Raw genomic sequence first — 12,672 nt, forward strand, 5'->3', positions numbered from 1 at the left:
GTAATGCTCCATCACATGTTTTAAATCTATTACACAGTGAATATTGAACTGAAGCTTGATTTTTAAAAAATGTAATCGCAAATCAAATCGCAATATCTGTCAGAAAAATTGCGATTAGATATTTTCCCCAAATTGTTCAGCCCTTATTCGTACGCAGAGATGAATGTGATGAAGTGGAATAGGCTAGAGCTCATTTATTCCACCAATTACAATAAAAAAAAATTGGACAATCACAAAATACACAGGATGGGTAATTCGAAACATTTTTTATTCGCGTTATCACGCATGATTTTGCTTTTCTTTTCACATCGATGTCCGTTCAAACCATCCCCTGACCAATGATTGATCAGCAACATCTAATTCCGGAATAATTTTGCACAAGCGCTCGCAGTCAATCCGTCAATGCCGCAAAACACAGGAACGACAAATATTACAACACAGCAAGCCGCACGTCGACGGCAGGAACATCTCAATCGGTATCCGTCACGGCACGGCTCCGTGGTGGCCACACGTTGCGCAGGGAGACGATCAATTTGTCAAATTCGAGAGTCATTTGCAAGGAACCCTCGTCGCAGCCACGAGTGCCATCCACTCTTTTTTTGACCCATTAGGTTACCGCTTACACCCCCAAAAGTCCTCATTACAAGCACAATTACAGCCACCTCTCAAATTATCCGCGGTGATAGGTGTGTGTTGTTAACCTAAGTAGTAACAGAGGGTGTGGGTTGGGGGGGGACAAAACAACTGCCTAAGCTCTTTGTATTGCTTCTCAAAGTAAATCGGTTTCCCTGCCGACGCCTTTGCGGGTCACGTGGGTGGGGGGGGGTCACCAAAGTCGGTGAAGCCGCGACGAGCGGCCGAGCGATTTAAGGTGTGCGCGTAAACATATTTCGACTGTTGGTAAAAAAAGAAATTCTCCCCATAACAGTCATGAAATCCGCGATTTCGCCCACGGACACAAGCGGAGAGCAAAGAGGGGGTTTGGGGGGCTGCACCACCAGCCCGAGAACCTGAGAAAGTTGACGACGGGGTCCATGACGTGAACACTAATCATTTGACGACGTAACATAAAAAAAAATCTAGACATATATATATATAATCCAAGCCAATTTCATTGGAACACTTGACAAGAGACTTTTCAGTTTTTTTTTTATTGCAATATCCCCCGACGGCACGGAACAACGAATTCCAAAGTTCACTTTCTTCCCCCCCCCCCATCCAATTAATCTGCCTGCTCTCAACCAAAGCCAACTTTGCGGATAGAGTTGTCAAGGTTTTTTATTTTTACGTGCCATAAGCACGCCGCTCAATTTGTGCCGTTTCAAAAACGAGCGCGTGCCCCACTTTTGCTCGCGACGTTTCTTTAAACTGAAATTTCGCGGCGACGCTGTCGGCCGCCTACGCGCGCACACGAGGGTCGGCCAACGCGCCACGGATTTTGAATCGTTTTTTTTAAGGACGGGCTAACCCCCCCCCCACCACCAACCCCCCCCCCCCACCGAGGGTGCACCTCGCGGGGAACGCAAAACCACTTTGGAGCGGTCGCCAAATAATTAACCTCTCCCACCGGTCTTCGATTTGAAGAAGCCCACGCCGCTAGACAAGAACAACCCCGCGAAGTTGAAGAGCCCAAGATCATCGAGTCCCAGTGCATCCGACACAACGGGTGGGGGGGGTGGGGGTCAGGAGTCGCTGACCCGCGCAGTGCCGCGGGGTAACACGGCCGTCAGGAACACCCACGGCCGTTTGAAGAAATGTGGCTCATGCTTTTCGGTAACAATCACGGTATTGTTCATTGTCATTTTTTTTTTATATTCCACCTCCAACAAGGCGACATAAAACGACGGTCATGGTGATGAGCACGATCGGCGTTTGTCGTCCGGCGTTTGTCGTCCGATCGAGGGGAAAAAGGGCCCCTTAAAACTGCACAGTCGCGCACAAACGGTTGGCTGCGCACCGGGTCTGTGGCAAGCAGCGACGTGTGGACTCAATATGATTACAGCGCAGGAAAACCTTGAACCGTGACGAAGTGGGGGGGGAAGGTGGGGGATGCGATCTGTGATCTAACCAAGAACCAGCGGGAAGACTTTCCTCGTATGCCCCCCCCGCCCCTCCCCCCCCAGATTCCAAAGTGTGCCAGCTCCCTTGGTGCACGCTCCAGAATCATAAACGTCAACGTAAGAATATCATCGATATATCCGAACAAGCTCAAGCCTCCAGTAGAATCACATGAATTATGCGTGGCTACCCCACCACCCACTCCAAATCCCTTCAACACGCCGGTAAAAGTGCGTGTTGGTGAAAGCCGGGCAGCATACGAGGCGTGAAAACGTAGAGGTGCAGTTAAACAGTGAATTGTAACTGCACTGCCCCCCCCCCCCCCCGCTTCTGCATCAGACAACATAGGCTACCCCCGCCACAGATGACAACAACCGGTTCAACATGCGTTGGTGGTAATCGCCCATTCACGGAGCTATCCAGAGCTCAAGCAACCACTCAGGATGCCGAGATCTGACAAGATCGGGCGTTATCTCGGGAGTGAGAATTGGCCATTGGATCCGTCTGCCAACACGAAGACCGACGACTCCGCCTTCGCGACGAGCGCCGCCCCGCGGGTCGCTGCCCAGCGACCCGCGAAGCCGTCGATGGGGAAGCAGTGGCGGCCTCCAATTCAGGGGGCGACAAAGCGTCGAGATGGATGGCCGACGCTTGCAAAGGAGGGGAGCGCGCTCGATCTTTGTCTCGGTTTTGGCATTCGCATTCGACACTCAGCGGGCGGTATTGTGCGGCAGCGGCGTCTCTTTCGTTTGCTCGATATTTTTTTATTCCGCAGAAGTGAGAAAGGTTCGACACAAAGAGCCCACGTGAACACAGGTCGTGCTATTTTCGTGCCGTTCAAAAAGTTCCTCTTGAGCGAGACAGAAATGTACAAAGCCACAAACAACCCACCCAATGTAAAGCACACGAACTTTCCTTCCCCCAGTGCTGGTAGAATAGTTCACCAAAAACACAAGTCCCCCGTGACACGTGGCGGGCAAGCCCCGATAAAATCTGGGCAACTCCACCAAAAAGCTCCTCTTCAATTCATAGAATGAAGAAGGAAAAAACACAAACCCTCCAAAGTAAACCGCACAAAGTCGCTATAAAAAAATCTCTTTGACGCAATAAAATAAACAATTAAATTAAAATGCAAAAAAACGAGCAGGCGGCGCAAGAGGATGCTGCCCCGCAGAACTCACTTGCGCAAGAACAGCATAGAGAGGGTCTTGAGGAGGCTTCTGAGGCCTAGTACCCGCTTGCCCGTCGGCGGCCGGCAGGCCTTGGGGCCGCCCCCCCGTCGCTTGCCGGACACGGCGCCCAGCAGGGCCTGGAACACCGTCTCCGCGTCCTCGCACGATTCCGCAGCCGACGTTTCAAAAAACCCGCAGCCCAGCGCCGCCGTCAGGGCCCGGGCCTCTTGCGTGCCGACCGCCCGGGCGTGCTGGAGGTCCCGCTTGTTCCCCACCACCACCACGACGGCGGGAGCTCGCGCCGCACGCCCCGCCGGCCGCCTGGTGTCCCGCAGCGCCTGGGCCATCTGCAGCGCGGCGTTGAAGCTGTCACGGTCGCAGACGCTGTACACGAGGAGGAAGGCGTCGGCCCAGGTGATGCGCGACTCGTGCCCGCTTGCCCACGGCCGGCGTTCGTCCTGCGGGCATCGCGAAGCAACCGGGATGTGGAGGAGCGTCGGGGTTAAGGGGGTCGTGGAGGCAGTGTACGATATTTCACTGCGCGCCGTCACGGGAGGTTTCATTGCCGCTTGCCGTCGATGATGGACAGCAAATCAGGGCTTCAAAACCGTGTGGTGGGATTGTTGCAAGAGCCCATCATGATTATTGACGGTCACTTTGTCGATTCACTACGATGGGGGTTGCGTGACCATACTTCATCACCCTGGTCAATGCGAGTTGATAATGAGGGGGGGAGGGGCTGTTTATTCTAGAAAAAAGCCGCAACATTTACCGATGCGCCAACGTAGTAACTAATTAGCGCGTTTTGATCACGTGACAAACCTTACTTGATTGGCTGTGTCCAGTGAAGGTCGGTTTACGACGCATTTACATTGACGCATCCAGCCCAAAAAACCGTTACTGTGAATTATACCGACGCAATGATCGAGCCCTAAAGAAACTTAATTATCAATCCTAGCATTGGTTGTGAAAGCCTACATATAAAACTATAACCCTCCTGTGCTGGGTTTCGCAGTTCACTCCATGAGCTCACAGCTTCTTCACAAACTTAATTGCTGCTTTTCAGTTCTTTGAAGAAGTTGCCGGCACGGGTTACAACCCGACTAAACATCGCAGCATGCAAGCCAAACCTTTCCGAAATTATACACCGATTCAATTAATTTTACCTGCAAAGTAATCAAAAATCATATCGGTACAACACCTCTAACATTGGGACACTTGTGGATGATTCTTCTATTTTACAACAAAAATTTTTGTATGTCTGTGTATATATATTCAATCCCATCAGATGATTGTTGGATGCCAACATCAAGCCCAGCCTTGCAATCTTTCTCTCACGAGCTTAACAAGGCCTCCCCCCCCACATCCCACACACCGCCCCCCACCGCACACATCACAGCGCTCCGCTCGGGACGTCAAACCTGGAGCCACTCGCTCCAGCCGCATGGGTTTTGAGCGACGCTGGGCCCGTGTCATGCCATAAATTGTCGGGTTTAGGCTATAATCAAGGTGAACTCTGCTTTCATTTCTGAGTAATACGACCGTGTCACTACAATTTGGAGGTAATGGAAAATAAACCACAGCACTGGAGGGACAGACAGAAGAGAGTCACGACCAACCCCTCAAGATGTTGCACATCAAAGAGACGACGGCATCAGTCAGCCGTGGTCGTGGGCCACTCGATGCAGGCAATGAGGGCGAGGGGCAAGGGCTATAATTCTACCGCGCAGCTTTTCGCGGTTGTGCTGCCGTACAGCTTTCTGACTTTTCTTCGGGTTGTTTGGAACGATGTCCGGCGGTTACGGGGTCAGAGCTGGATCAGCGGCAGCCCGGTGCCTTGGACTTATAAGGGACGCCCCCCCCCCCCCACAAGCACATATAGTCTGCTTTATAATGGTTCAAATGCAACACTGTAGCACTATGGTAAAACCGACCGTGCAATTTGGTACTTAAGGCCATAAGCACCATTGTGGGTGTTACAACCAGTTATGTGCAAACATTGAAGAGTTTAAATTTAGATTTAAAGCTTTCGTGACTGCAGGGATTCATATTCTTGGTTCTTTCGGTAAAGTCACGTAGAAGGGAAATAATGAAAATATAAAATAATAAATATATAAAACAATACAAATTCTCACGATGTTTCGACTGACGATTGCTTGTGTTGCAGTCGAAACATCGTGATAATTTTTATTGTTATATATATTTATTATTTTATTATTTCCCTTCTACGTGACTTTACCGAATGAACCAAGAATATTAAAGAGTTTGTTCATTTCAACTTCTAAATACTACAAGCGAAATAACGCAAGGTAATTATAACGGTGAAATTTTCGGCATCGGGGCATGGATGGTGGTAAAATGGCACAGGGAAGGAGGTGAACACACGAAGAGCCCCCCCCCGCCCCCCCAAAAAACGAAACGAGTACCTGGGCCCCCATGAAACTTAATACGGCACTCTATGCGGCTCAACCCGTGGACACATTTGGGAGCGAAACAACAACAAAAAGCAGATCAACACTGCCATTATAAGGTCCTCGGAGACAATGTTAAGCGGTTCAAATTAATTTAGAATTTACATTTAAGCCCGGTAAAAAACTATTTTTTGTGTCCAAACTTATTTTATTGGCAGCTCATTTTTGATCCTGTGCTTCATAAAAAAAAAGTTATTTTGTTCATTTTCAGTTGCAGGACTTGGGCTATGACTCAGAGCACGATGACCCACTTCATCCTGTCCTTCATAATAATTTGACAGGAGTTACGGGAGAAGAATTATACACTTCACCGAAATTGGTTTTAGTAAAAATTTAGATTTTTATTAGTACTGCCAACTTTCATGAACCTTGTGCTGAATTCATAACGCCGCGGCCTGCAAGTCATTTCATTTGAATAAAAAAATAATTGAGTGCGATGGATAATGAAGAGGTTCATTCTAATCGTTACTTTAAAGCATGTAATGTGTGCAAGTACAGGTTTGCTGTAGGAACTGAACCTAGGACTGTGTAATCATTGACTAATACTAATACAATAACCAAATATATATTGTGCTAACTTGTGATAACACCTCTGAACGCTATTTGCTAGGTCGAAGGAGCCAAAGGGCAGGATTAAGTGGCAAGTGGGGTCAATAGGTCGAGGGCTTAGGTAATGTTACGCGGAAGAAAAACATTCGTCCGTGAGGAGGCACTGTCTATAGTCCATATAAACTATTCTCGTTAAATTCCTCTACGGCCAACATTATCCGCCAAGAGAATGTTCGACTACGTCCAGCCGAGACTGTTTTTAGCGCAATTCATCAACAGTACGCATGTACGTACGTTGAACTTCTTTCGCACCGTACGTAGCCAACCGTGCTAATCGAAAGGTGTGGAGGCTGGGGGGAGGACAACAAACTAAACACAAAAAATCAGAGCAGTACGAATGTGGAGTTTTTTTCTTTCTCAGTCGTGCTGCAAAGCCCCTTTGGGGTTTGTCCCGCGCGTTGCTCTGCACGTCCAATATTTCCCGCTCCGCGCCCCCGGCGTCGTTACACTCAAAAGGTAAGAAACCAGGGCACGACGGGGCCCAGCCAGCCTCACTCACCTCTCTGCAGGGGCAGTCCCATATGTTGAGCAGCACAGCGTCGCCCTGCGTCGCTGCTACGCAGTGTGTGTAGACCGCCTCTGCGACCAACAAAAACGAGGCAAGCATTCCCGTGAGCAGTCCAGCACAGGACGCTTTGTTGATCCATTGGGTGGCCACACCGATTTGTCTTGTTTTTTATCAGTATTTGGGCAAAGCCCTCTCTCTAATCCACACAGGAAGTACCCACGTCAGGTTCTGTTGACCAGCTATCGCTATCGCAACCGCCCCCTCTACATCGAGACGCTGAAGACTTTTCCAACTGCAAGGTGCAGAAATTCCAGTATCCCGTTTCGCCGCACTCATTGCTTCTAATGCTCCCAAGTGCATTTATGGGGTGGAGCGGTGGCACACATGGCCGCGTTAAGATTATTGTAGGCCCTAGGCACTTCTGTTTCATAGAGTGATAACTTTAGACAGTTGGAACTGCTGCACCATGTGACTACAGCCACTGTCATTCGTGAAAGCTGATAACAAAAAACTGTCTCCGATCAAGCACAGGACAACTTCCCCTTCCACTTCTCTATTGAGAATGAGATTTTGAGAAACACACTATTTGAAGATGTTATTGATCATTTTGCAATGACAAAAATCTTGAAAAGTTAATCTCCGGTGTTAATTTCTCTCACCTTGTGAAAAAAAACCCGACTGACATTGACATGACTCTACCTCTTGGTATATACACTGTGCCTATCCTTGCGTTATAAATATATTTATTCAAGAAGATATCTTGGTGACATTTGTCATCATACAAACAAAAAAACACATGGTCACATTTTTTTTCCATAGGCCCGAGGCAGAGTACCTACTGCAACCTATTGGAAAATACTGATTAGCGCACTGCGCTATGAACCGGGGCCCACCCGAGTTTTATGTTTCAGCCCACGGTTAACATTAGTGGCGAGTGAGATGAAAACTTTTGAGCCGTTAACCTTGATGTAATACGCAATGACAACCACGAAGCATTTAGTCTGATAAACTTGTTACCAATAACGTACTTTTTTCTGCGACTAAAACAGCAATCACAAAAGTTAATTGGAAAGCAGATGATGAGAGTCGTTTAACAGAGTTAATATTATTGTCTGTGTAAAGAGCATGCGTGTCTTGCAATTAAACTTTTTTTTAAACGTAGAATCTGCACGAACGTCGCACTTAATCTAGGTTTCACGACAACAGGCACCGACATCTTACAAATGTGGCTGTCCGCCTGATGAAGCTAGTTGTAATTACTTGCGAAACGTCGTACTCAGATTCTAAATGTTGTGGCTTGGCTCTCCAACACACCGGTGTGCTGTACTAGTGACGAATTGGCACGTTCTGTTAATGTGACAACCCTTACTAGTTGGCTGTGTCGGGTGGTGGTGGGTTTAACGACACATTTATAGATGTACGTGATCTAACCCAACAAAAAAAACCTCTATTGTATTATGGATCTTACCGACGTTGCAATATTCGCCGATGAATCTCCTCGTCAGGAAGCGAACGGTGAGCGCTGAAAACAAGAAACACGCACAACGACCGGATTACAAGACGCACCAAAGACAAAGATGCCCCCAGTATAGCCTGTAACAGACTGTTGGGGCAAGTGCTGTTAGCGAGAACCTATGAAGGTGGCCACGGCACACGAGGGAGTGGGTGGCCAACACCACGCCCGGCCGCCTTTTCCACCCTCGTGGCGATGTTTACACATCGCACCAGGTACTCATTTTCTGCCGAGTCGACCTAGGCTGGGGCCTAGGACCGCTTCAGATAATCGTCACTGGCTGTTGGCCGTGAGTGGGAATCGAACTCGGGTCGCCAGGTTCGTAGCGCAGCGCGCTAACCGCTACACCAACAACAACAAGAACCGCCATTCGGCACTAAGTGGCGGTGACCGTCACCACGGCGCCTGTGCCAGGCTACGTGCACGTCGAGGCCACGTGAAGTGTTGAACGCCCGCTGGCAGGAGGTCGCAGGTGAGACCCAGGTGCCCACTACACCACCGTACCCCCCCCCCCCCCCACTGTGCAGCCTTCAACACTGCTGGGGGCAAGGTGCTCTTAGCGGGCACCTATTAAGGCCGTCACGGCACACGATGTTGTTGTTGGTGGTGGTGTGGGCCAAACACCACGACCGTCCACCTTTGTCTCCCCACGACTGATGTTTACACACCAACATCGATTTACCGAAGGGGGACTAACCAGGTGCGTCTTATAATCCGAGTTAGGGCATCACTTTAACCGCATTACACTAAGCCGCAATGCATCACACAATTAACGTTGTCCAAGCAGGCCGCTTGGCCAACGTCCAAGCCCCCATTATTAGCACGGATCCCACTTGGCTAATTGACTCTTAATAGCCAATAAACTTGATTGCAACTGAAGTTTTGTTCATGAAAACCTGCCCGATACAATTATACTGGAATGCGACGCATTACTTCAGCGATAGAGGATATTTAGTCCAGACCAATTTTTTTAAGCAACAACAGCCAGATACTTGGGATTGTTTGTCAATTCCCTAGCAGATTATTCATTTTTGGCATTCCAAATGGGCACAGATTCAGTCGGTCCTACTTGCTGTACCTCCCCCCCTGCCTCCAGGGGCCAGCTCTTTGTCCGACAACAAAAGTTGTGATGATCTCTGTATGATCCACCTCCGCAGAGCTCATTGCGGGTGCCAAATATTAAACAACAGGTTAGAGAGCGACGGCGCAAAGAAGCCGAGCAATGCAAGAGAGTCAATTAAGTTGCAAAGGCAAGCTGAACAACTTGATGCAACCGGGAGTTTGTCTCGCGCAAAGCCCTGGAGTAGACATCACGGGGACACGATCTGAATGACGTCTTTGAGAAAGAAGAATCTTCACTCGTGGATCGACAATGGGTTGCAATTCTATGCCTGCAGCACTCAATGGATTATTCATTCCCTTGCCGACGATCACATTCGCCCGGATTGCGACCGACGTCTCGCTCTCTCGAGACCACGGTAGCGAAGCCAGAGACTTTTGACTTTTAAACAACTTTCATTGCTGCCAGCAGCAACAGCACTGGAGGCGATTCCGATATGAAATACACAAAGTCACCAGCAACACAAACGAATAAACGCTACAAATCCACGCGCTGCGGCGCTAAATGCAGCGCGCACAACACGAAAGAAAAGTCACAAAGGTACGGGGGCTTTGCGAGACGATGCGATGTGGACCTCAGTGCATACACACAGGTGTTATAGGCTGCTGCGGGGCTACAGTGTTGTTGTTGAAGTAGGGCGCTATCTAAATCTGTGCAGGATTATAACTGCTGCGCCGTACGAAAATCCTGAGCTAAATTTCGATTTAAAGCTTTCGTGACTGCAGAGATTCATCTTCTTGGTTCTTTCGGTAAAGTCACGTAGAAGGGAAATAATAAAATAATAAAAATAAAACATTTTTATGTTTCGATTTAAAGCTTTCGTGACTGCAGGGATTCATCTTCTTGGTTCTTTCGGTAAAGTCACGTAGAAGGGAAATAATAAAATAAAACATAATAAAATACAGAATTGTATTTTATTGTGTTTTATTTTTAAAGTCACGTAGAAGGGAAATAATAAAATAATAAAAATAAAACATAATAAAATACATCTTCTTGGTTCTTTCGGTAAAGTCACGTAGAAGGGAAGTAATACAATAATAAAAATAAAACATAATACAAAAATATGTATACTTCCCTTCTACGTGAACCAAGAAGATGAATCCCTGCAGTCACGAAAGCTTTAAATCGAAATATAATAAAATACAATTTTGTACTTTTTAATGTTTCTATTTTTTACCGAAAGAACCAAGAAGATGAATCCTGAGCTACTTAACCGCGTCCGCCCGTATTACAACACCCCAGCCTTCACCGAAGCAAGCCGCATTGACTGGCGTGGCGAGGTATGGCCCACGCAACCCACGCGAACGGGCGCGCGGGGAGGCGCTCATCCAGCAGTGGATTGACGCAAATGGTGCAGCAGTGTCCGCGAAACGTCCGACAGCTCTTACCAGATTTGCCAACTTGACTTGTGCCCATCACTGCGATGTTGGCCACGGGTCGATTCTCCCCCGAACTCATTGTTGCTCAATTCAAACGGCGTGGTGGGGGTGTTGGGGAGAGATTAGGATGATTCCAACTCGTTTGCACGGGAACTTTTGAAGAGAGAGAAAGAGACAAATGTAGCTATTTGGGTCAGTCTTCTTGACCCAATCCTGGCAGCGAAATCTAACTTTGCGATTCTCTCAAACTTCTTCGACTCCTTCCTCTTGCTTGCACAATAAACGCTCTCACCAAGTCGGGCGAAGTTTTTAACCACTCCACACCGACTCCTCTTTCCAAACCAAACTCCCAACCAAACCTTGCCCCACGAGTTTTTTTTTAAACCACGTATGGAAGAGTCCATCTCTAACTTAGCGCTGTGGGGGTGGGTGGGGGGATGTGGGCGGTGCGTATTACTCGTACCCTGATGCATCGAGTCGTTGTCTGCATTCGTTCCCTGCCGATTGTTTAAGTTACATTAATTAAGGCACGTTCCAATTAATGACACTTAATAAAGCCATGGAAGTATTCGGCTAAGTTCTTAATTTCGTTCGCTTCGTTTTTTTTACTTCGTTTGTAATTAAGCATTAGACTAAATCCCCCCTTCTGCCAAAAGTGGTTCATTCCGAGACCTCCACTGATGATGAATGGGCATCAATTGCGCCCAGGCTGAACAGCCACAGCACATGACTAATGACACGTGAAGATAATTGTAATGTCACGTGTGCTAGGCACCGTAGAAGTTTGTCGCTGTGTCTGGCTAAACAATGAATGTCCTTGCACCCTCACCCCCTCCCCCCTTTGTAAATCCACTGCTAGATGAGGGTTTCCCACACGCTCGTGCGGGCCCTGGGGATGGGGGGTATTTCATATTTGGACATAATTCACCACATTAAACTATTTAAACCATTTTTATTTCACCATATAAGGCCCACTGATCTTTCTAGTTTTTTTTTTAAAAGCGACCTGGCCACAAATGATAGCTCAACGAAGTGGCTTATGTGGAAATGTATAGCAGTCAAATCCTCTAAACCAGAGTTCTTCATTGCAAGGCCCGCAGGCCATTTGGTTGTCCCAGGTGGCCTTTTAGTGCGGCCCCAGACAATAGGACCACGCGTTTAAGACGTGCACATTCCAGACATACAACGGACGTCAGGGTCGGGATCGAAGCAACGACCTCCTGTATACCAGGCGAGGTAGTTCACATCTCGGGTTGGTGAATTGAGGGGGTGGGGAGGAGGGTCAGGGGGGGGGGACAAGGCTCGTTCAGATGCCACTCGCCACTGATGGTAGCCGTGGCCCAGAATCGAACTCGGGATATCGGGCTCACATCTCCCCCGCCCCCCACATCTTCTCTGGAGTTCCACTCCCAGCGTGAGATCTGCGAGAGGAAGCGCAGTGGTTGTGTTTATGCTCACACCGGGGTGGCGGCTATCGGAGTGGAGGTCACAACGAGGACCACGCTGTATGGAGCGCGCCGCCGTTGTCCACGCAGCAGTGTAACCACAGTCCATCGCATGCGGTGGGGGGGGCGTCCATAAATGACGTCACGCGATTTTGGACGATTTTTAACCCCTCCCCCCCTTCGTCACACGGCGTCACAAAAGTCAGACCCCCCCCCACCAAAAATATGACGTCACAAAGCTCTGCCTCCCCCCCCAAAAAAATATAAAACATGCTTCAAATCGCTTTAAACTATTGTCATTGTAGTGCGTATTTAATGTGCCGCTACACTCTGTTGTAGGAGAGCACATTTATTATTTATTTAATGTTGCGCATTTTGGTGTGACGTCATATTTCTC

General features: G+C 48.4%; 1 protein-coding gene across 1 annotated transcript; it reads right to left on the reverse strand.

The window, feature by feature from the left end:
- Positions 1 to 3,217: 3,217 nt before the first annotated feature.
- Positions 3,218 to 11,157, reverse strand: LOC144949182 (ras-related and estrogen-regulated growth inhibitor-like). Its single transcript, XM_078879072.1, has 4 exons — positions 10,840 to 11,157; positions 8,287 to 8,340; positions 6,810 to 6,889; positions 3,218 to 3,688 (listed from the first exon to the last, which is right to left on the reverse strand). Exons 1-4 carry the CDS (start codon positions 10,907 to 10,909, stop codon positions 3,236 to 3,238), a joined length of 657 nt encoding a protein of 218 aa, XP_078735198.1. The 5' UTR covers positions 10,910 to 11,157; the 3' UTR covers positions 3,218 to 3,235.
- Between the last annotated feature and the right edge of the window lie 1,515 nt (positions 11,158 to 12,672).

Source organism: Lampetra fluviatilis, chromosome 53 (assembly GCF_964198595.1).
Source record: "Lampetra fluviatilis chromosome 53, kcLamFluv1.1, whole genome shotgun sequence".
NCBI lineage: Eukaryota > Metazoa > Chordata > Hyperoartia > Petromyzontiformes > Petromyzontidae > Lampetra > Lampetra fluviatilis.

Excerpts from the sequence above, each read along its gene's own strand:
- LOC144949182 (XM_078879072.1), bottom strand. The coding sequence starts at position 10,909 with ATGAGTTCGGGGGAGAATCGACCCGTGGCCAACATCGCAGTGATGGGC. Across the intron at positions 6,890-8,286 it reads CGGCGAATATTGCAACGTCG|AGGCGGTCTACACACACTGC; the intron begins GTAAGATCCATA and ends TGTTGGTCGCAG. Across the intron at positions 3,689-6,809 it reads GGGACTGCCCCTGCAGAGAG|GACGAACGCCGGCCGTGGGC; the intron begins GTGAGTGAGGCT and ends CGATGCCCGCAG.